We start from the raw sequence: 23,797 nt of genomic DNA, 5'->3' as shown, positions 1-23,797 counted from the left end.
CAGCTCTCCCGGAGAACAGGTACAGACTCCTCCCTGGACAAGGTGAGCAAGAGGCTTTTCCAGTGAGGCCCAAGCTCCTGAGCTCCGTGCGTGAGCGTCCCCTGCATCATTGACACTGGCCATGCCATGCCGTCAGGCAGGCCTGGCCGGTCACAGGGACATGAGGAGGAGAAGCCAGGCTTCAGAGGAAAAGCGGGGGAGGGAGTCCTCCCACCACACGGACACTATTAGGTTGGGGTGCTTTTTCTCATCTCCCTCCCTGCAAGAGCCCTTGTAAAGCTGTTGCAGAGACAAACCGCTAGTGTCCTGCTGCCCGGGTTCACCTGGCCCAGGGGAGTCATCAGCCCACTGCTGGTGGGGAGCCTTATACTGGGGAGCCTTACAGTGGGGGGGGCCTTACAGTGGGGGGCCTTACAGTGGGGGGCCTTACAGTGGGGGGGCTTACAATGGGGGGCCTCACAGTGGGGAGCCTTACAGTGGGGGTCCTCACAGTGGGGAGCCTTACAGTGGGGGGCCTCACAGTGGGGGGGCCTTACAGTGGGGGGCCTTACATTGGGGGGGCCTTACAGTGGGGGGCCTTACAGTGGGGTCCTCACAGTGAGGAGCCTTATAGTGGGGGGCCTTACAGTGGGGGGGCCTTACAGTGGGGGGCCTTACAGTGGTGTCCTCACAATGGGGAGCCTTACAGTGGGGTCCTCACAGTGGGGAGCCTTACAGTGGGGGGCCTTACAGTGGGGTCCTCACAGTGGGGAGCCTTACAGTGGGGCCTTACAGTGGGGAGCCTCACAGTGGGGAGCCTTACAGTGGGGGGCCTTACAGTGGGGTCCTCACAGTGGGGAGCCTTACAGTGGGGGGCCTTACAGTGGGGTCCTCACAGTGGGGGTCCTCACAGTGGGGGGCCTTACAGTGGGGAGCCTTACAGTGGGGGGGCCTTACAGTGGGGTCCTCACAGTGGGGGGCCTCACAGTGGGGAGCCTTACAGTGGGGGGTCCTTACAGTGGGAGGGGCCTTACAGTGGGGAGCCTTACAGTGAGCGCACAGGTTCCTGTGACCTACACAGGGCTGACAGTGGGCGGGGCTTATCACTGCCCTCGGTGCACGTGTCCCTTCCTTCTGGCCACATCCTCCTGGGTGGAGCTCACCCACTCAGCTCTGTGTGGGACTGTCTGGTTCACAGGTTTTCAGTGTGCCAGGTCCTCGGCACTCTGCTGGATTTCCTGGTTCCCGCCCCCAGCATGTGTCTTCCCTTCACCTTCCATTCCTTGGCTGCTGGGTCTCCTGCAAAAGCCCCAGGCCCTGAATCTCCCCCGCTTCCTGGCTCCTGCCTCTGGGCTGCTGAGCAGAGCTGGAGAAGCCCCCTGCTCCTGTGAGGACAGACAGGGTCTGGCCAATAGTCACCTCTCTGTGAACCTTCGGGAGCAGAGATGTCTGTTCCAAGCGTGTCTTCCCCTTAGTCTCAAACTTCTCCTGCCCACCCCCGAGGACCACTTCTCCCCATCCCCACAGGCCCTTTTGCCAGCATGTCAGGCCCTTCACAGACACCCCCAGCCTCATGCCTGAGCTCTGCCGCCCAAGAAGCTCCCTACCTCCACTCGATGTGCTTTTTGTCACCTATGCTCTTACTTGTGTGGCCTTGCATTCTTTCTCTTTTTTTTTTAATTCTTTTTTTTTTGTCATTCCCACCATCCCAAAGTAACTGAAATAACGCTCCCTTATTATCTATTCAAATAGAGTATCAGTCACCTATTGCCACAAACACTGCTGAAAACGCCACCAGAATCCTGTGACTTAGAACAGTAGCTATTTATTTAGCTCCTAAGTCTGTGGGCCAGGAATTTGGGGGTCTCAGCAGGACGGCTCTGGTATCGAACTAGCTCACATGTCTGCAGTTGGTGGCACTGGGGCTTCAGGGTGACGTGGCCACGTGTCTCTCCTATATCCCAGGTTAACCCAGTTAGTCTTATGGTGGGTGGGGCAGAGAGCAAGCCCAAAGTGCCAGGCTTTTCAATCCTGTGGTTTCATCCCACTGACCAACACAAAGCAAGTGTCATGGCTGGTCCCAGAGTCAAAGGAGAGGCACTCTAAAATGACAGGGCTGAGAGAGCCTGGGTCAGGAGGGGTAGACAGTGGGGCTGTGAGGCCATCGCTCCTCCCCAGGTAGCCTGTTTTGCCCCTCACCAGGAGAGCACTCACCTCTCTGTACCACAGTTGTTTGTTAGTGCACCGGCCCTCCCCCCACTGCCCTCCCCAACTCTCGCCTTCCCCCCTCCCCTGCCTGCCCTCCCCTGCCTGCCCCCACCCTCCAGCTCCTGAGAACCACATCTCAGTTGCGGCTCTAGCACTTAGCACAGTGCTAGCCCACAGCAGGTACTCACAGCAGTGACTGAATTGATTTGTCCTCCTGTGTCAATCTCAGTCTCACAGAGCTCATTATACTCCATTTTTAAGCAAATGTCCCCCCACCTTTAATCAAATGCCTGCTTTTGTCTCTGCTGTCCACTCTGAGCGGCCCGCTGACCAATCTCACGCCCCTTGCGGTCCAGTTGCATGATCATGGGGTCTGTACCCACCATCATTTCCTGCCCTCGCCCACACAGCACAGGCAGAATCTTTGGCAGCATTTCAAAGCCTCTCTCACCTTTTAGTACCAAATGGTCTTCTCTTCTTCAAAACGCCTCCTTCTGGTGGCACAGGACTGTGGACAGAGCCTGGCCTCTCGCCCCGGAGACACCAGGGTGAACCCCAAATTCACACCTCCAGCTGTGCAACCTTGACCTGGGAGTGGAGTAGCTGCCATCCTCTGAGCCTTAACTATTGGCCTGCGCCCCTTCTTGCTGTGATGCTGCGACCTTGACTCAAACTCTCCTTCTGAAGACCTGGAGGTTTTTTCCACTTCTAGAAGACTTTAGACCCCAGGAAGAGGAGGGGTTGCATTTTGATCTGGAAGTTATGGTGGGGAAAACACAGACTTTAGATTCGAACAGACCAGGATTCAAATTCCTCCCTTCTTCACCCCCAAAACCTTCTCGTTTCTCTCTAACCATCTCCCCCCCCACCCCATTTCTCCTTCTTTCTATGTCTTAACTTCAGGCTCCTTTAAGGTTTTATCCCCTTAGGCATTCTCTTTTTACACTCATCTTCTTATAAGTGCTTGATTTTTCAGTGGCTTGTCGGAATTGGTACCTCTTAAATTCAGGACACCAGCTCTGTAATCTCACTGTGAATCCACTCCCACATTCCCATTTCCTGTCGGGTGTTTCCACATTTATATCCCATGATTACCTCAAATCTCAGATGGAAACAGGCTCCTCATCCCAATTTACCCATTTTGTCAGTGGTACCATATCCCTCTGACGTGCTGCTCTCACGTCAGCCACCTCTGCTTCCTCTGTCCTGTGATGACGTCTGCCATTTTCCCTCCTCCATCAAGCTCTAGGCTGGCCTGCCATGTTATTCCACACAGTTGTGGAGACACTAATAAGCCATCCTTCTCTGGATGTTTCCACCCATTCCCAAAGACATCATTACGGTTCCTGGATGTAGGGAGCAGGGCGATGAGGCATCGGTTGGTTTTCCTTCGTCTGGGCTGCATCATCAGCAAGATGCTGGGCAGTGCCCGGAGTGTCAGAATGTGAGGGGAGAGAGACGGAGGAATAAACTGCTCTATGCTTCGCCTTCTTCCTCCTTGGTGATGAAAAGCAACCCCACACCCTGCAGAACGTACTAGGAAACCTTGTCCTTGGCTTTTTAACATCTTCACCTGTCACTTTTAACTCCTCCACTCCTAGAGCTCTTTCCAAAAAAATGATCTCATTTATCTTGGTGAAAGGCTTATTTTTCAAGTGCACATTTCATTTTCCATGATTTAATAGACACACAATGTCTTGTAGCTTCTTTCTAAGTGATTTCATACATGGTGGCTATAGATATTGTTCCAATTCATATACGAGCCTCCACAAATCTCCATTTATTTATTTCATCACCATGGCAACAAAAATACATTGGACAATGTGTGTCTGTGGTTCAGTTTGTTTTAGAAAATTTTTATTCTTAGAAATAAATACCCTGCGACTCAGGAGCAGGGGATGAAAGGCAGGGGGAGATCATGTTAAAGAAAAGTTACTTGTGACACTTGGTGATGACGCCCAGGCAGACTTTCTTCAGGCCCATTGTGGTAGGTGTACAGACACTACAGTAGGGGCGAGGGGATGGGCTCAACTGAATACAACCAGAAAAGCAGGGAATTACAGCCAAGGAGAGGTGGGGATCAGTGGATAGGACTTCCTAAGAGGAAACATCAGGGCGCAGGAAGGATTCTGGTTCAACTGACCCAATGGGATTCTTGCCTAAGGCAGGTGAGGTGATCAGACATCACCTGGCAGGTGGTGGGGCTGAAAAACCCAATCAGGTTGCAAAGGTGGGGAATTCTGGCTAAACTGACTTAGCAAGATTCTTGCTAAAATTGGACAATGCTGAGATGAACACAGAAACTCGAAGCCAAAGCCTGGTTGGGAAGGAGACCCAAGGAGCCTGATCAGAGTTTGGTCAAGGAGAGACTCTCGGTTAATAATGCCTGTCTATGGCTCTGTTACTGACTGTGTGAAAAGGGTGTTTGCCGAAGCATCAGAACCACGGTCCAAGGTCCGAGACTTAGTCCTAGGATGTCCTGGGATGCTTTCAGTCCCTGCATTCAGGGAGAAACACTGACAATTCTTAGAAGGAGTCTAAACATTCAACCTCAGGAGGGTCTGGGAAAAAAACTCTACTCAGACTTGGTCTTGATTTCTAAAGGTTTGCAAATCTAGTGACGTTCTTGCTGAAGTGCAAATAGTTAGCCAGCTCCAGCTGTGTTTAAGCAAAGGAAGCCTGAGGGCTGGTGGCTTCTCAGCCTCCAAAATTTCTCAGTGACAGCGTGGGCACCTTCAAGAACAAAGGAGGCAAGAGCTTTTTGTAGAATCCCAATGGAGCTGCCATAGTGGGAAATCGAAGACTCCAGAAAACGGTGGCAATTTTCTTGGAAACGGATTTCAATTTAAAAAGCAACAGGAAAAAAGTTGCAAGTAAGCTTTTATAAATATGAGAAAAATTGTTGATTAATTAAATCCCCTTGACTCAATTTCTCAGCAATTGTCCCTAAATCTTCACATCAGCTGGGACGGCTATCTTCAAAAACATAAAAATGTAATATTACAAGTGTTGGTGAGGACGTGCAGAAATGGGAACCGCTGTGTGTTGGGAATGTAAATGGTGCAGCCACTGTGGAAAACAGGTTTCCTCAAAAAATTAAGTATTGAGTTACCGCAGAACCCAGCGACTCCTCTCTGGGGACAGACCCCACAGACCTGAAGGCGGGACCCAATCAGATATTTATGAGCATTTACAAAGGCCACAGATGGAAACAATACAAGTCTCTGTCAACAGGAGAATGGATAAAGAAAATGTGGCACGATGGCATCTTGAACCACAAAAAGGAAAGACATTCTGACCCAGGACAACTTGGATGAACCTTGCAAACACAGTGCTAAGTGAAATAAGCCAGACGCAAAAGCACAAGAATTGTGTTGTTCCACTTCTCTGATGTGCCTAGAACAAGCCAGTTCACAAAGACAGGAAGTATAAGAGAGCTTCCCGGGGCTGGGCAAGGGCAGGGGAGCCAGTGTTTAACAAGCGCCCCATTTCTGGTGGGGTGCTAGAGGAGTCCTGGAGGAGGTGGGGGGGGGGCCTGCCCAACAGTGAGAATGCACTTAATGCCCTGACCTGCACACTTAGGAATGGTTAAAATGCTGAATTTTGTGTTTCATACATTTTAACACTATAAAATAAAGTAAAAAAATTATTTTTATTTGGATGATGATATTTGGGATAATCGTTTTCAACCTCATTCTTTATATTTTCATCTCTAAACACTTTATAATAAGTACAATAATATAATAAAAACATATAGAGGCTTAATAAACATTGGGTGGTTTTTAGGATTTCCGGGGCTTGCAACAGGCCTTGGAGCCTCTCTGCAAGGGCTGTGTGGGTTATTGCTATGTGTACACTCGGCGACATGACGCCATTCACAGTCCTATGTAGCTCTGATATCAGCTGAGGGAAGGTCTGTTTTTGTAGAAAAGTTTGTTTTTGTGACCAATTACCAGCAAAAAAAATATTAGTTTTGCAAAAAATGAATTGATTTTTATATATTCCTACGAAATGCACTAATACATGAAAGTAAACATGGTATAGGATTCCTGTGGGAATCTCAGTCCCAGTTTCTGACTTTTCCAGGGACCTTCAACCAACCAAATGCGGCTTAGATAGGGTGATCTTTAAAAAGTTCTGATTACTGAGTACAGTGGGCCTTTCCATGAACTGCTCTAAGACTCTTTTGTTTAGAATTCTTTGTTTCGTGCTGTTTTCTATCAGAGGTCCTCACCGTAGTGCTCTTGCTTCCGAGAAGGAGGGGCATGCTTGGACCTTCCTCTGTGGGAGGCACACGCCATCCTGGTGCCCAGTGAGCTGTGGCAGAGCCATGTGGCCAGTCAGCAAACAGGGGTTCTGTGTGTGGCCTCCACGTATCTAACATAAGGCAAGCCTATTCTGACCGTTCCAGGGACCAAGCGCTCAGAAGGATGTGTGTCTGGGTCGGCTTCCTCGTTCTCCACGCTCGTGCTCCACAGACATTAACTGGGCCTCCCCCTGGGCCAGAAGCTGTGCCGGCACTTGGGACACACAGAGGTGGGTGTGACGACCTTGTCCTGCCATCAGGTTGCTCCCAGTCTACAGGGGACACCTGCAGTGGGGCAGGAGTAGAGCCCAGTGGAGGCAGTGCTGTGATTCCACAAGGCCAACCGCTCCGGGCTGCGTCCTGAAGGGCAACAGACACACAGCCAAGAACACGCTCAGGGCTGACCAGGGCTGCATGGAGCGCTGGGTGTCTTCCCGGGAGCAGTGATGTGGCAGCACGGTGACATTTTAGCAGGAGGGTTACAGAGCACCCATCGCAGTGTGGCTGGGTGAGTAGGTAAGATTCATAGACGGCAAAACGGGAGGTGCTTGTGGGAGGCACGGGGCCGTGCACAGGCGGAGGCAGACAGTTCTCCACCGTGTTGTCACAGAGCCCGGGAGGCAGGGAGCACAGGCAGGGAGTCAGTGACATAGAGGTGGCAACTGAAGCCACAAGTATGCAAAATACAGGAGTGTACAGAGTGAGATGAAGGCCAACAGAGGGAGAAGAGCATGAGAATGAGGCTGTCCAGAGTGGAAGGAAGGCAGGGGAAGAGCGCAGGAGGCCGAGGCCAGGAGGGGCCAGGGCCGCAGAGACCTCCCGCAGGATGAATGTCGCCCGGAGCTGGCACCTTCCCAACAGAGGTGTCAGCACAGCAGTGGGGCAGGCAGGGTGGGGGGGGCGATGCCGGCTCCTGTCGTGTGAGAAGTGACCGTGGGGAGACTGTCTAGGTGGCCTTTTTAGAACCTAGCAGATCAAGCGTGAGGGATTAGAGAGAAAGCAAGGAGCATGTGTGTGAGCTGAATTCTGGTGAGTGGAGCAGGAGGCACAGCTGAGCTGTTGACATGCTGAAAGGGATGGAGAACAATTTCCTAGAGGCCAGGTCCTGGTGTGGCATCCAGAGAACCCTCTCGATGGCCTCATTCTCAGGACCCAGAGCTCGGTCAGGGTATCAGATCATGACTTCCCAGATTGGCCGGCCCACCTCTGTCACCTGCCATAGCCCTTGCATCCAGCCCAGGGGACACACCTGAGCCACACTTGACTGCCTTCAAGGTCTCAGGGGTAGAGAAGGAATCCTAACTGCACAGTATAACACAGTCCAGAGAAGTCACGTGATATGGGTCAGGTCACACAGCTGGCCGGAAGTAAATTCCAAACCAGAATACAGGTCTCCAGACTCTAAGTCCAATGCCATTTCCGGTAAGTGATAGGTCATTTGCTCCATGTGGAAAGGGAGCGGCTACAGCAGAGTTTTGCTGTGATGAACAGCAAACTTCCCTCCTCAGGAGCGTCACTGGACCCTGTCGTCCCATCCAGAGGTGCCATTCGGGTACCAAGGAGAATCACCCTTCCCCCTCCCCCTCCTGTTACCTCTCCCTCATCTCTCCTCCCGCTTCCTTCTTCTCTTTTTCTCTCCCCTTTCTCCGCCAGCCCTCTCCCCTTTCAGAAGGCCCTCTGGGACTGGGAAAGCGCCCCAGGTGGGTTTCAGTAGCAAGCACAGCCTACTGTCACTTCACAGCTGTGGTGCCACGACACTGGCACTTAGCAGTGGCCTTGGCTCTCAGCAGAATGGTGCTTTGTTACTACAAATGCTCCAGTGCACTGAACTGAACTGAGCTGGCACCAAGGACCTCGGAAACCCTGCCAACCAGTCACATGCTCTGGTGCTTTCTGAAGTCCTGGGCCTCAGTGCACTGCATGGCTCTGCGTAGGACAGGCGGGGAGGAGGGGGTGGGGCTGGGGGAGGGGGGTGGGGGGAACAGAGGAGGCTGGGGACAAAGGGGGGTTGGGGGGTGAAAGGGAGGGGGGTGGGAGTGCAGAGGAGGGGGTGGGGGGCATGGAGGAGGGGAGCCAGGGGTCTCCACAGTTCAGATAAAGGTGCCTGTCAGCCTGTGGCCCCTCCTGGTAAGGCCTGGGGATTTGGTCTGAGGACTTGTGGGGAAGGTGGCCACTCCCTGGGTCAGGTGCAGGCTCTTAGATGTGACCACAGGACTGTGATTGATGTCAGGCTCTAGACAGCCCTGTGGGGAGAGCTAGGGAAAGTGGGTCATCTGTGCTGCCTGAGGGCATGGGGCTGGAGGAGTGGCCACTCCTGGCCCACAGGCTGCCCCACCCTGTTAGAGCTCAGGGCTCATGAATGGCTTCATTTAGAGAAATTTCCCCTTTATATTGTCCTTCATTGAGGACTTACAATGTTACATGTCAAAGCTGCCATCACATACACACATTTCAATTGATCATTTATTTTATAGTTTGCTTCTAGGAAAATTAGGAAAGTTAAGATACACAGATAGTTAATGGCCGCCCTTTGCTGCTAAGCTGGTTGGGTGAACAGGCAACCACTGACCAAGGAGGACGTCCACACAGCACAATTATGTCCGTCCTCTCCTCAGAACCTGTAGCCCACGTAGGAACACCATTCCTTAAGCTCAAAGCTTTCCTCTCCCTTCAAAATGTACAGGGGAGGAGATTTTTTAAATGTGTCATTAGTCACCTAGACTATTGTAAGAATAGTTTTCAGTTTTCAGGGCATTTTGCAGCATCATCGAATCTCAAATCGGGAAGGACGCCACTTCCTGTCTCTGTCCAGCTTTTGCTCCAACAGGAAGCAGCTGGTATTGTGTTCAATTCGCCTCGGTCTGGGTTGTTTTAAAATGTGTTTTATAGGAACTTGAAAGATTATCTGAATATCAAACAAGCTATTTATAAAGTATAACTGTTATTTTGAAAAAGGAGGATAAAATCAGGAAGCGACCTTCTCTTCAGTGTAATTCCCAGGAGAAGTTCTTGTCTGGGCCTGGATGAGCAGTCGGGCCTCTGGCCTCCGCTGGCCCTCCCTAGGTACAGACCCTGGAGGTCAAGAACATACTGTCAGTTCAATAATTTAAATGTCCAATCGAAGGTCCAGGTGGGCAAATGAGGCTGGATCCACTGAACACAGTGGCCGGACCGAATGTCCACGTGGTTGTTAAATGTTTGAATATCACCCCTGTGGTCAGGGAGGGAGCACGGCTTGTCTAGTATGTACGTGTCCCACCCAACCAAGCTGATGTTTTTATTAGGAAATAATTGAAAATTGATAGACCCACTTAGATGTGCTGAAGCTCAGTTCAAATTGTGCTTTGTTGAGTTGATGGCTCCCCCCTAAATAAGAACTCTTGGCCCATAAGAGAGGAGGGAACATAGCAATTAATTTTGAAACTAAGAAAAAACCATAAATGTGGATTATCAATTTGACGGATTTAACAAAAAACAGTTGCTAAGGTAGACATTGATTAATTCACTATTATTTAGCTACTTATTTTCTCCCATATTTCTACTTTTGCCTCTTATCTCATAGATCATGTACTTTTTATTAATGGCTTTATTAAGGTATAATTTAAATACTCAAAACACACTCACTGTAAGTGTACAAATGCTTTTCATACCTTTTAGTAAATTTATAGTGTTGTGTAATCATCACCACAATCTATTTTTAGAACTTTCTATCCCCCAAAAAAGTTCCCTCCTGCTGTTGGCAGGGAATCCCCACTCCTACTTCCATCCTAGGCAACCGCTGGTCTGCTTTCGGTTCTTTGTAGATTTCCATTTTCTAGGAGTTTTATGTAAATGGAAAATGGAATAAGCATATATCAGCAGTTTATTTTACAATGCTTACAAAAAGTCCACTGGAGGAATTTTGTTTATCCATCCCCCAAGAGGAGGGGGTATGCCACACCACACAGGGCCACAGGGGAGGCACTGGGGCAGGGTGGGTGGGGAGCCAGGGGAGAATGTGGGCCAGAGCCTTTAGTGTGGTTTCCATGGTGAGGACAGGCGAGGCAGGGTCAGCAGGCTGAGGACAGGCTGGTGTGAATTACGTCAGGGCTCTGGGCCACAGGGCTGCCCTGATTGTCTGGTATCTGCCCTGCGTGACTCGGGTGGGGAGAGAGAAGCCCGGAGCTTGGGGACGATGGCAGAGGTGGTGTGGTGTGAAAGGTGTTGCAAGCAAGGTGTTTCCTATCTCTAGGAATTGACAAGCCTGAGCGGGGCAGTCCCTCCAGGGTCAGCAAGGCCCCAAGATGTCAATACAGAAATAGGGAAACTAGAAAACATGGTGATCACACAGAGCTGCCATCACGCAGCCATTGCTGGGTGAGCTCAGAGAAGGGCGGGGAAGTGAGGGAGGAGACCATGCTGCAGCGGCACCTTAGCTACGAGTCAGGGGACAGCGTTTCGGTGCAGCTCCACTTCTCACTTCACCTTCGTGACCACCATGGGCCCTCCTTCGCTCTCTGCACACCCTTCCCCGCCACTCATCTGTCACAGTGTATTAATAAGAAAATGGGGCCGAGCAGTCATGGAGCTGACATCTTATCATGTTATTTCCCATCGTTCCAGCTGGGTGGGATTTCCTGTTCAGTGTCTGGGGGTTGCGAGTGCACGGCCTCTCCCTGCCCTCCGTTCCCATCGTGGTGGAGAGAAATGACACACGTCTGACCGGGATCTGGACTCCTTGGGGAGAAACAACCTTGCTTTGGCTTTTCTGTCCCCAATACCGTGGGCACAAACACCGTCTGGACTGGACAGAGACTGTCTGAGTTGCCAGCTCTCAGAGGAGGGAGTAGACAGTTCCATGCTTTCTCACTCTTAGCAGTGAGCACCCAGGATCCCCTGATGTTTGTTCCAGTAAGGAGACATCCTGGTGATGGAAAAAATGCTTTAATGATGACCCCCCGCCCTTCCCTTGTCATCTTGGGCCACAGCCACATTTATAAAACCACTGTTCTGTACAGGACGCTGGAGTACAATGATAGAAGCTACACAAGCCATGGTTCTGTGCACTAGAACTTGGAATAATGAGTAATAGGAGGAGGTGGGGGAAGAAGAAGGACTTGCTTGAGATGCCTGGACCTAGACGTAAGGCACAGGTGGTGGTATCAGCCATCTCAGGGCAGTGACTGTACAAAAAGTAGCATAAAATCAGAGAGCACAGCTGAGCCCATTTCATTCTTCCCAGATCAGTATGATGTGGGGGCTGGAGGGAGGAGAGGGCAGCAGAAGGGGTGAGAGCCATGGGCATGCCGGCTCCAGCCAGGGGACGCTCTGAAGTTCACGGTCAGAAGTCAGCTCTCAGCTGGGTGGGCTGTGTCCCACCGGGAAACCTCAAATGTTCATTGTCAGGCTGATGAACTGGGAAGGGAGAGAGAGAGAGAGGGGCTGATTTCCCCTCTATTCCCCACTGACCTCAGGAATGGTCCCGGTTTATGTCTCAGGACCTATGCCATCTGATCATTTTGCCTGAAAACATGGACTTCCGCCTCAACATGAAATATTTTTTAAAAAATTAATTCTCAGCACTTGAAGTTTTCCGGACTTCCTGAACCCTTTCTGAGCAAGCACAAGTCAAGTGCGGATGGCGGAGAGAGAGAGGAAACGTGCTTTCTCCCTGCGGAAGCAGACAGCCTTCCCAAGGCACCACAGGCAGGGCGGCATACAGCGCCTTCTCCTCTTGATGAGGGGTCCCCTGGCCTTGAGGAGAGAGGTGACCCTCCATCACAGAGGCTGCTGGAGACAGAAACATGGAGAAGCAGCACAGAGCTCGTCCGGCTCTCGTCCGCCCTGTGCCCCCCCCTCCCTCAATCCTCTCGTCACATGGTGACTTGGGGGACCATGGTGATGGGAGATGGTTTTTCCTCTCCTCTCTGCCCTCCTGAGCACAGCCTAAGCCAAGGCCTGGGTCATGGCAGGCAGTTGGATGGAGGAAGACACACGGACCCAGAGTGTTTCCTAGGTGGGGTGGGGTGGGGTGTTTAAAACAGTGACTCTTGAACTTGGCCGCACACTGGACTTATGAGGGGAATTTTTAAAATATCAGTGTCTGGCTCCCTTTCCCCCCCAAGATTTGGATTTAATTGGTCTGGGGCATGGCCGAGCCATTGGGGCTTAAAATCTCCCCAGGAAACGCTAACATGCTGCTGGAGTTAGGATGGCAGCAGGTTAAAGGGGAGAGGACTCATGTGTCCTGTTGTCTTGGGGGGTGTTAGCTATGGGCCAGGGGCAAGCGCTTACACTGAATGACTTGGGTCTGTTGAGGCAACGGGGGCAGGAGAAAGACTCTCATTGCAGCCCCCACACCTGTGCGCACTTGGGTTGGAAGTAACACCTTGGACCTGAAGCAATGGGATGCTTTCTCCAGGTTCTGGTACTTTGGGCCTTTGGTGAAGAGTCTATTGACTACCAAGCCCACCTGCTCTCCCTGTGCACTGTGCACAGACAGGTGGCACAGTCACACTTTTTTTTCATGCTTATTAGTGGCACAACCGTGAAGTAAATGAGAAATAAAGGTGGGTCCAGGGATTCCTCTTGTTTTTGTAAGAGACTAGTTTGAATAGGCACATCTTTCTTTGGAATCCTGGGGTGTTTTATATAGTTACCGATCAGAGAAGTTATGTTAATGGAATGTGTGATCCATGCTAAAGGTGAAAGAGAATACCAGGAAAGGAGCATGCACAGTGTCTGCTCTCAGTGTGATTATAATACACCCAGGGGTCTGGGATACGCACATGGGAACAGTAGTGACGACTCAACATAATAAATTGCCAAATTATATGATATTACTATAAAGCAAACTTTTGGTGTAAGATTAAGGCTTAGATCTCTTTCTGCAAATGGTGAAACTGAGGCACAGAGCAGGTGGATTGACCAAATCAGAACACGGGGGGTGGGGGCAGCAGGGCCATTCGCTGTCTAAGACATGCTGTCATCAACCTCTTTATTTCAGAATAGTCAATAAATGGTACCCAAATCCTAAGTTACTAATGACTGGAAATGAGACGACGTGTGTGATGTGAGCATGGAAATGGGTGGGAGGTCAAAGAGCTCAGAGGTGGGGAAGGGGACGCTGTCCACCTGGCTCTGTACCGCTGGGTCCAGGGAGAGCAGAGCTGGCCAGAAAGACATATGGACAGAAAGGAAAACATGGAAATAGAAATCACAGGAACTGTGGAAGGAAAGCGTCCCGAGTGACCCCCTGCCTTCGGGCAGGACTCTGTCTCACCAAGTCCTCAACCTTTAGGTGTTTAGGACTCACTGGGGATCCTGCTAACATGAGACAGGACCCAGCAGGTCTGGAGTTGGCCTGGTACTCTGCACTTCTCTGTTCCTGTCCATCAACAGAGATTGACATGTAACTGCTGAAGGTGAAGAGGCAGCGGGTTGATTTGATACATTTATATCCCGCAATGTGATTACCACTGTGGCACTAGCTAACATCATGTCACATGATTATCCATCATGTCACATGATTATCATTTCTTTTTTGTAGCGAGAACAGTTAAGATCTAGTTTCTTAGCAACTTTGAAATTTATCACAGTATTATTGTGTATAACCACCACAGGGCACTGCATTTCTAATGAACTCCCCTAGATGGTGCCCATGTGCTGGTCCTGGGAACACGCTGGGCAGGGGAGGGGGCTGTCCTCACCTGGGCAGGGGAGAGGGCTATTCACACCTGGGCAGGGGAGAGGGCTATCCACACCTGAGTCGCCTCTTCCAAGCCTCTGGAACTTGGATCATACTCTCCCCTCCATCATTTTTGCTGTGATCAGCTTTCTCTTAAAAGTTGTGTATTTCTCAGGATTTTTGAGGTGTGTGCATGGATATGTGCACATACACGCACCCCCCCCCCCCCCCCAAGAATCTTGAGTTCCAGAGGACAGCGTGAGCAAGAGGCAGTGAACAAATTGGAATCCAGCAGGCAGGTAGGTTGAGGATTCCATATGGCAGAAAGTGGACAAGGAGAAGGCAGGGTTTGCTTGCTCACTCAGTTCCAGGTGGTTAATCTCTCTGTGCCTCAGTTTCCACCTCTGCAAAATGGGGATATTGTTAGTCCCCAACTCATAAGATGATTGTAAGGATTATATATTGACTGCTAATGCATACTACACCAAAAATATTAGCAATTTTACTGTTGTCACCCCCACGGCTAAATGTTACCCTCGCATGTAGTCATGTGTTCAGTAGACGTTTATGGGTGTGGATTCGCTTAGCCCTGGCTGGGTCCCTGCGTGGAGGGTCTGGCTTGGTCATACCTCATTTATGTTGAGATGAATGAACTCCTTGTTCTTCGTACTGAGAGCCTGGAACACCCCTGAGGGGAGACACAAGACAATGGCGTCACTGCAGGGACAGCTCCTCCACAGGCTCAGCTAGTTCCCCACAACCCAGGGGCATTCCATGAGGCCTGTGGGGGTGCTGCTCCACCTGGTGGCCAGCAAGGGCCTTCTGGGGCACTGGCCACACTCACTGGGATTCCCCGCAAAGGGTGAAAGCTCTTAAATTCCTGTGATGGTGGAAACCAGTGGCCTGAGCACGGGGTGGCATGTGCCATCGACAATATCCAGCCAGCTCCTGGATCTAAACCATCTCCCCACCTTAGCTCTTTTGGGCTACAGGCCCCTTGCAACCCACGGCCCTGCTTCCCAGAGGAAAAGCACAGGTGCATAGCCTCTGTGTGAGTCTTGAAAGCGTACTGGTCCCTTATGAGGAGGTGAGCACTGCTGGTGCTCCCACACATAGGAGGCCTGTCGGAGAGGGACGCTGGGTCTACGCCCCGAATAACCTGAGAAAGTGACCATTCTCTCCAATCTCAGTCGAAGGGTGAGGCCAGTCAACCTTGGCTTCCCCTGGACGCCACTGTGCCAGCTTTAGAAACACAACAGAAAGCGGGAGGGGCTGTCATAGAACAAAGGAGACAGAACCCAGAAGTGAAGCGCAGAGAGATCTGACCCAGCCAATGTGGGAAGAGGACCGGGTCTGGGCCAGGTCTTAGATGAAGTGAAGGACCTACTGAGGATTCTGTGCGCTGTGGAAAGGGATGACGATTATGCGAAAAACAAGTCTGTCTGTTAGAGGTACTTACAGACGAAAGGACTGAATTTCTGAGATCTGTTACTATTATGAATTATTATTCAGGGGGAAAATGTGTCTGTCAGGGGAACATATGAAAAAGATTACAAGATCATAATTGTGGAGGCTGGAGCTACCTGGGAATGTCTCAGTACTGACGCTGTGTGTCCCCCTTTCCCCTTGGTTCTAATTTAGTCGGTCTACTGAGCAGCCTGGTCATCAAATTTTGAAGCTCCCCCAGGGACTGTAATACGTGGCAAAGTTTGAGATGCGCTGGCGGAGGGCGCATGGGGACTGATTATTATTCTACATGCTGCAGAATATGACTAAACATTTCTGGAAGAAAAAGTTAAAACAATCCTGGGGCAAAGCCCGAGCCCTGGTATTTTTAAAAGTTCTCCAGGTGATGAATCTAACATGAGGATCCCAGGTAGGTGAAGCCTGAAGCACCTTCTCCCCAGTGTTCCTGGGTTACGAGAACAAGCTGAACGCCCCATGGAAAGCTTGCGTCTGAGGGGATTTAGAAAGGAAAAGGGCAGTTGGGAGAGACGCCGTCACATCTCCTAATTTCTAGGCCAGGTTTGACCACCGTAGGTCTGATGACTTTCCAGAGGGTCTCTGTAAAACGCGTTTCTAACTGCTGGCAACACCTGGAGGAAGCCCAGCCTCCGGGCTAGACACCCAGTGCCCTTCAGGCCTGCTCGCCTCTCCCAGATCAGCAGTGGCAGTGGACACGTGTGGCCCACTGCCCACTAAGGAAGGCCCTCCCGGAGCTTCCAGTCCATGAAGACCTGCTGCCAGGAAATGACGACATGGGTCCCCAGGGAGTGCTAGCAGCTCGGAACCCTGAAGCACAGACCCTGCCGGGGCTTAGCAAGTGCCAGAGGTCCCCCAGCAAACATACCTGAGGAAATGCCCACAGGACTGGCTCCATAATTTGCATGGCCCCGTACAAAATGGAATACAGACCCCTTGTTCAAAAGTTATGAAGACTCCAGGTGGTGACACCAGGGTGTTATAGCAAGCATGGGCCCCCTCAGGGGCATGGGGCACTGTCCCCTGCACAGACAGCACTCCATGGCAGCTGCCCTGGTGCTGAGTGACAGGCCCCCGGACACACTTCATTCAGTTTCAGCTTTGGGACAATATGATAGTAAACTTCAAACTCTAAGGACCACCTACACACAATCTCTCTCCTTTGTCAGGGTAACAAATCTTGCTCAAGGTAACCAGGTCAGCGTCTAGGGCTTACAGGACACACAGGCGGGTGTAGAGGGGGTGGGGAGAGACCCCTCCGACTCTGAGTGCTGTGAGGGGATTTGACCGGAAATCCATCCTTTCTCAGACATGAGGCAGGGGCTCTGTCACCCTCCCACCAAGACACTGGATGTCTGTCTAGAGAACCACTATTATAACTGAGGCAGTGCTGAGGAGATGCACACTTTCCCGCCCCTCAGCTACCCACACTCATCACAGAGATCTGACAACGGCTCTCTGTGGCCTGCCTTTGCCATAACTTTGGCAGGTTGTTTCTTACACACTCCTGGAAGGTGGCTGGGGGAGGTGGATTCTCCCCTGGGGCTGAGGACGTGCACCCCACCGCGGCCCCACCGCGGCCCCACCGAGCACTCACGGCTGGCGTTCTCCAGCCGGACCAGGCAGTTGAGGAAGTCGTCAAAGCACAGTTGGAGCTCCTCGTCTGCAAACCTGAGGACGATCAGCTGCAGGAGGTGACTGCTCAGCTGAAAGCCTGGTGGGGAAGCAAGAGGAGACAGCATGGCTGAATCCCAAGGGGCCCCTCGGGAGAGCACCAGCCAGCTGAGGGGCAAAGCAATGAAAAGGAGCTCCCAGACCCAGAGGGCGCTCTGTCCTCAGTTTGAATGTGGTGTGACAGAGTGTGTCTGTGTTGGGCGTGGTGGTGCAGGTAAATTCACAGCTGTGGCTTCTGTGTTTAATGAGTTCATTCATGGTCTTGGTTTTGATGCCTACATCACCCATCGTGTCTCAGGGACTTTTCAGGAAGCCTCACTTGGGGGAACTTAACAGTGGACATTGTCCGAGTGCCACTTCATTCCTCACTAGCCTCTCCTTTACTTCCATGTCCGAGCCCGCTTCCGGCTTCTGCCGGGCCCGGGAGGGTTCCAGCCATGACACCTGCAATAAGTGGATATATCTCAAGGGTGTTTCAATCTAAAGGTGTTGGGGGTTCTAGAGGCTGTGCTTCTCAGCAGGCGTGCTGCTGCCCACAGTGGGTGACAGACCGGGAACGCCAGGCCAGGGTGGGATTTGCGTTTGAGCCTGGAGCTGCTCAGGCCACAGGCGGTTTCCTTCCCTTCTCCAGCCTTCGGTTTCCCCATTGGTTGAATGAAGGTTGAGATGAGGTACAGTTCCTTTCTGATCCAATATTTAATGCTTTGCGTTCTAACCGGCCGGACCAGGCAGTTGGATGACTTTGGCCCCCTCTCATTCAGGCTGCGTGCGTGCTCACTTTCCAGAGAATGTTGGAAGTATTGCTACCAAGTTCACTTGGGTCTTCCTGCCTCCTCAGCCCTACTCCAGACAGGAGGCCAACCAGAGGCAGAGCAGCTTCTGGAGCCTGCATGGAATGGTGGGGTAGGGGTGGGGGGCTGGCTGCTGGCAATGCCCAGGACCTTGGCACCAGCTCTCCTCCTCTTTTCCCCAAGTTAGGATGGAAAAGACGTGGTCACACCCCTTCCCCCAAAGGGCTCCCTTTGTCCCCTGCTCTGTCGTCCTGCCCTGGAAACGAGGTCTCCAGCCCCTAAGAAAATATCATCTGTGGCATTGATTTATAGCTAGTCTGGTTTCCTCCTCCCTCACATCAGACCCCAGATGGTCCTGATTTTATGCACTGTGTTCCTTTATGAGACCATGAAGCTGACAGTGTCTCCAGATACTTGCTTTCCCTGGGAGGGAACCAGATTACAAGCCTTGGCAGGGCCTGGGTATGTTTATGAAGCCATAGTGGCTGTCCAATCCACAGCTACATGCAGAGGGCAGCTGAGCCCCAGAGACTCGGGTTGCCATGGCAATGACTGCTGGGGAGCTAGGAACGCCACCTGGAACCTACCCTTCACGCAGGGAGACAGGTATAAATATAACTGAATCATGTGGTTGGGATTGAGCCTTGGGGTAACAAAGCCAGCGACAAAGCCACAGGTAGCAGACGGGACGTGAGCTCTGTGAGCTCTTCCCAACTCAGAACACAGATGGGCTTGCTCTGCCTCATCGGTGAGCATCGCCATCTGAAAGCAGAAGCTGCAGGTTTGGAAGCACGGCGGCTTGCCACCACCGGCTCTCACGTAACTGCTTGGCCAGAGGCTGGGAAGCCTCGGGGTCAGGCTAGTTTCATCCTTGGTGGATGTGTTTTAAGGATTCCTGCCAGTATTGCACCATGGTTCAAAACAGGCCTCGCATGTGTGAGAGTCCTGAGTCTGAGGCCTGGCTCTGTCACTAAAGGTTCTGGGCCCTGAAGAAGACTCAAGTCAAAGACCCGCCACCTCCTTGGGCGTGAGAAGCGAGGGGCCACCCAGACAGCAGCTGGCACAGTCAGCCCGAGCCTGACATTCCAGGCTCTTCTTTACCTGCGGCTTTCAGCGCGGACCGCAGCTCGTAGGAAGACATGGTGCCAGATTTGTCGACATCAAACTGCCGGAAAAGGTCCTGTGGGAGGAGACCCAAGGCCGTGGGGACCAGGAGCTCACCGACAGGCGTAACTGGGGGACCACCAGCACGGGGGTGGGGGAGGGGTGGAGGGGACCAGAGATTCCCCCACGTCGCCCCAAGGGCCCAGAGGCAGTGCTTGGGGCAGGCCCTCCGTAAGCGCCAGAAGTGAGTTCCAGGATTCCACCGTGACCTCCCCACTTTGCCCTTTCTAAACAAATCCTCCAGCTGGCAGCACTTGGGCCTTTTAAAGTCCCTTCTGTCCTGGGCCTGTCCGAGCCCCCAGATGCATGCGCTGGCCAGATACATACCATCCACGTCTTCAGTTTGTCCCAGAACACTTTGAATTCATCAAACTCTAGCTTCCCGTTGCCACTGGTCTGTGCCCAGCGCGTTAAGGAAGACGTGAGCGCGTTTCAGCCCAAGGCTCCTCACGGGACCTCCTGCCTGGGATGTGGGAGGGGAGAGGCAGTGGGCTGGCATGGGGTCATGGGGAACAAGTTCCGGGCTCCGCGGGAGGGGTTGCATTATTGGCCCATGAATCTCTGAAGAGGGGCCGTGGCAGAGGTGAGATGGCGGTGGCACCAAAAGGTTCAAAAAAATGCACAACTTCTTCATTCCCTTGGACAGGACTCCAAAGTTCCCCAAGTCCTTTCAGAAATATTCCCCATGCCACCCCAGACAGTCCGTGGCTCTTGCCTCTGTTCCAATCCCAGAGGCAGGTGTCTCCCAGGCTTTGTTTATTCCCCAAGAAAAAGACTTTCTGCTGGGTAAGAGTGCCACGTTCTAGGAAGGTGTGCACTACAAACACTTAGAATCTATTTCTGCCCATGTATTTGGAAGGATACGTCCATTAGAGAAATGATGTTTTTACAGGAAATCAGGCTCAGCTTCTCGAATTTGATGTCCTTTTCTGAAATCACACATGAATGCAGAATTCAGTTGACCCTGACAAAGTAAGCCTATTCTCATCTGCTGAAAGCCCCACAGTGTGGTTAGATCTGGGCTGGTGAGGGTGATGACGTGGTCACTCTCTTAGGAGGCGGATGAGAGTAGAAATTGACATGGCCTTTTGGGAGGAAAATTTGCAAAATAGGAAAAAAGCCTTAAAAATGAGAATATCCTTCCATCCATTTATCCTAATTTATGAATCCTAACCAAAGAATTACCAATTAAGATTTTTATCATCAGGTTATTTATAATGGCAAAAACTTAGAAATGATATAAATGACCAGTGGAAGAGTTTGGACACTAAGTTAGATTATGTTATGTCATAATCCTTAAGGATCATGGTTTTGAAGCATATTTAATGATCTGGAGAAATGCTCATAAAAACTGAGTTTAAAAGGGAGGATTTAAAATTATCGGAGAATTTGAACACTCAGACACTGAATGGAAATGCAAAAGTGACTTGGGAAAGTAGTCGGAAAGCTCTTTAAAACATTAGCTGTACAGTTACCATGTAGCCCAGCAGTTCTCTTAGCTATATACCCAAGAGAAATGAAAACGTGTCCCCACAGATAACTGCTCGAATGCTCATGGCAGCATTATTCATAACGGCCCGCACCAGTGCCCACCAGGGGAGGCGTGGACGAGCAAAGCACGGTGTGTCGTACAATGGACTGTTATCCAGCCAGAAAGAAACGTGGAGCAGCACGGACAGGCGGCACCGTGAGTGAACCTTGAACACACTCTGCGAAGTGAAAGAGGCCAATCACAAAGGGGTCACATCTTAAGTGGTCCCTTTTGTATGAAAAGTTGAGAACAAGGAAACCTATACAGACAGAAAACAGACGAGTGGTGGCCAGGGGCCGGGGGAAACGGGGAGCGACTGGGCACAGAGTTTCTTTCTGTAGAGATAAAATGTCCTAAGTTGATTGTGGTGATGGTTGCACACCTCTGTGAACATACGAGAACCCACTGAATTCTGTACTTTTAATGAGTGAATTGTATAGTATGTGAATTACATCTCAATGTTGTTGTATTTAAATATAAAATTGTATCTATAATTTAATACCGATTATGTGTGGGTAAATATACACACACACACATAGATGACACATACTACATGCATACATGAAGACACACACGTTAGCAGTGGTTACTCATGGGTAGTGAGATGATGGGTCATTTTCCTCTTTGTCACTAGGCTTTTCTCCAGTTTTTAGTATTTTCTACCACAGACCTGCATCATTTTTGTGACCGGGAAATAAGTAACTGAAGCCATTTTAAAGTTTATCTAATGTCAGTCCTGGGAAGCAGGTCTGTGACTCTGAGGAGCAGGGAGGGGGAGGCAGGGAGGTGGAGGAGACCCAGGCGGGGAGCGCCCCTGGCAGGTGTCCCCTCCTGGGAGCCCTGGGGTCCTTGACAGTGGCTGGGAGGTGTGCGCACTTACTCTTTCGAAGCACTGCATTCAAAACATATTCAAGTTCCTCTGCGGCCACCTCCATGTCCTGTGGAAGTGGAGACAATTGCTTTGTATGGCCCCCAGCACCTTCTTGGTGAGTTTCTTTCAGTTCTGAGGTTGATTTGGCTCAAGTGACACATGGGCCTTCAGGAGCCTGCTACAGCCCCACTCACATCTCAGGGACTTGGCAAGACCCAACCCTGAAAGGGCCAGGAAAACTGGGCGGCCAGGCATGCCTCCCAGCCCCTGAGCTAAAACATCTCGATGATTCTTGGGACGTTAGGGCCCAAGTCTCTCAGCCCCTGCACAGCAGCACCGCCTGGAGAACTTTAAAAATGCCACAAGGGGCTTACCTTGGGCACCATTTCAGTCAGAAGACCTGGGAGTATGGCTCTTATTTTCAAAATCTCTAGGGGTGAATTTCAGAACCATTAACCTAAGAATTTCCACTAAATCTCACTAACTCCCACCATCCACTGCACTTAGATGCCTATTAAAAATGCAGTCTCAGCCCCCACCCCAGGCCTCTCAATGAGGAAATCTGCATTCTCCTGGATGCCTGAACAAGCAAACCAGCAAATAGCCTGTGGAGGTATTTTCACATATGTCTGCCGAGGTCCCACCCCTGGGGCTTCTGAGGCCTGGGGGTTGGGGTTTGGGATGTTTGGCCCCAGTGAAGAATCACTGACATAGCCCAAGCCCCCACTGAACGGAGGAAGCAAGAGAGATGGGGCCAAATGTGCAAGCCGCCCAGCTGGTCGGAAGAAGAGCGGGACTGGACTGGAACTATTAACAAAGGCTGAATGACTCTCACCTTCCAAACCCAGATCTCCATTTCCAGCAACTTCTACTCCCCCCACTCCCCATGTCCCTCCTGACCCAGGCCAGTCCTCCAGGTGGCTCCCGAGGCTGGGAACCAATTGTTCTCTTCCACCCCCACCCGCTTGCCTGTCCAAGGCTGCAGTCGGCCACTCTGCTGGTTTGGACAAAGCCCCACGGGTCCACACTTTTCTCCACCCCAGACCATCCCCCAAGCCTCCCTGACCTGCTTGTTTATTCCAGTGCCTAGAACCCCACCATTAGGGCTGTGTGTCCAGGTTGAGGTGTCTTCCTCTTTTACTTTTCAGGAGCCTGGTCAGGGGTGGGAAGCTAATACAGTCATCAGCGTCTTGCCATGAATCCATTTACTGGGCTAATTTTAGTTATGGCAGCCAGTTGAAGGCTTCCAGGGCACATGGATGGGGCAGCTTCTCGGAGGACTAAGGCCTGAGCAGGGGCAGGGAAAGCCAGGAGGGGTTGGGAGCCCCCATCAAGCAAACAGAGGCAGAGAGATGGGAATGGAGCCTCTCTGGGGACAAAGGGACACACTGTCCTTCCCTGACGTCAGCCCCATGGCCCTGGTGTTCATGGCAGGCTCCCCGAACAGCAGCATGGCCGGCTGGGGAAGACAGCATGAGGAGGACAGTGATTTCTGGCCACAGTTCAAAGGAGCCTCCTGGACAAGGCCTTAGGTGCCCATGCCCATCACTGGGCAGGCTGGGGGGCTGTCGGTAGGACCTCCCAGTGACTAGGGCCTCCCAGTGACCAGGGCCTCCCCGGGACCACTCTCAATCTGCTGCCAGCTGCACCACGCCTCTGGGAGGGTTGCTGACATGCCTTCCTGTCACTGCGGCCCTGCGTGGCAGCAGCCCTCAGCACAGGGGTTCAGGCCTGGCAGCCACAGCAGCACCTCACCTCCCCAGCGACTCGTGCAAACAGGGCCCGGAACTGCTGCTCGTCCTCTGTCTCCTGGCCTGGCGGACTCGGCTTCCGAGGCTGAGGATAGACCAGAGGAGCTCGAGTTGGACCCACAGAAAAGACACTTGACATTTGCTTTCCCAAAGAAACTGCAAGAAAGAGGACAAGCCAGAAGGGGGTGCCACTGAGGGAGAAGCCGGGACCCCTCAGCCAGGTGGCATATGTGAGGTTCTGCTGAGCTTGGAGGTGGCCAGCCTGTGGCATTAGCAGTGCCGTCCAGGCTCCTTGGAAGGAGCGTCTTGAAGGCCTTGTCAGGGGACTCGCTGAGCCCTGCTCGCCTTACAGAGGCGGGTGCTCAAGGCTGTCC

At 51.7% G+C, this 23,797-nt stretch overlaps 1 protein-coding gene across 1 annotated transcript in view; it reads right to left on the bottom strand.

The window, feature by feature from the left end:
* Positions 1-11,400: 11,400 nt before the first annotated feature.
* Positions 11,401-23,797, bottom strand: part of CAPN9 (calpain 9) — a 42,701-nt gene continuing 30,304 nt past the window's right edge. The window contains exons 13-20 of the mRNA XM_019757380.3: positions 23,428-23,508; positions 21,682-21,739; positions 20,135-20,199; positions 19,598-19,666; positions 19,208-19,286; positions 17,239-17,355; positions 14,789-14,847; positions 11,401-11,887 (exon numbers count right to left, since the gene is read on the bottom strand). Coding sequence (XP_019612939.3) covers positions 11,861-11,887; positions 14,789-14,847; positions 17,239-17,355; positions 19,208-19,286; positions 19,598-19,666; positions 20,135-20,199; positions 21,682-21,739; positions 23,428-23,508 — 555 coding nt within the window. The 3' untranslated portion in view covers positions 11,401-11,860. The remainder of the gene's footprint in view (positions 11,888-14,788; positions 14,848-17,238; positions 17,356-19,207; positions 19,287-19,597; positions 19,667-20,134; positions 20,200-21,681; positions 21,740-23,427; positions 23,509-23,797) is intronic.

Source organism: Rhinolophus sinicus, chromosome 6, assembly GCF_057876585.1.
Source record: "Rhinolophus sinicus isolate RSI-liver-muscle chromosome 6, RSI-T2T, whole genome shotgun sequence".
Classification (NCBI taxonomy): domain Eukaryota; kingdom Metazoa; phylum Chordata; class Mammalia; order Chiroptera; family Rhinolophidae; genus Rhinolophus; species Rhinolophus sinicus.
This window is presented reverse-complemented; position numbering and strand designations above follow the sequence as displayed.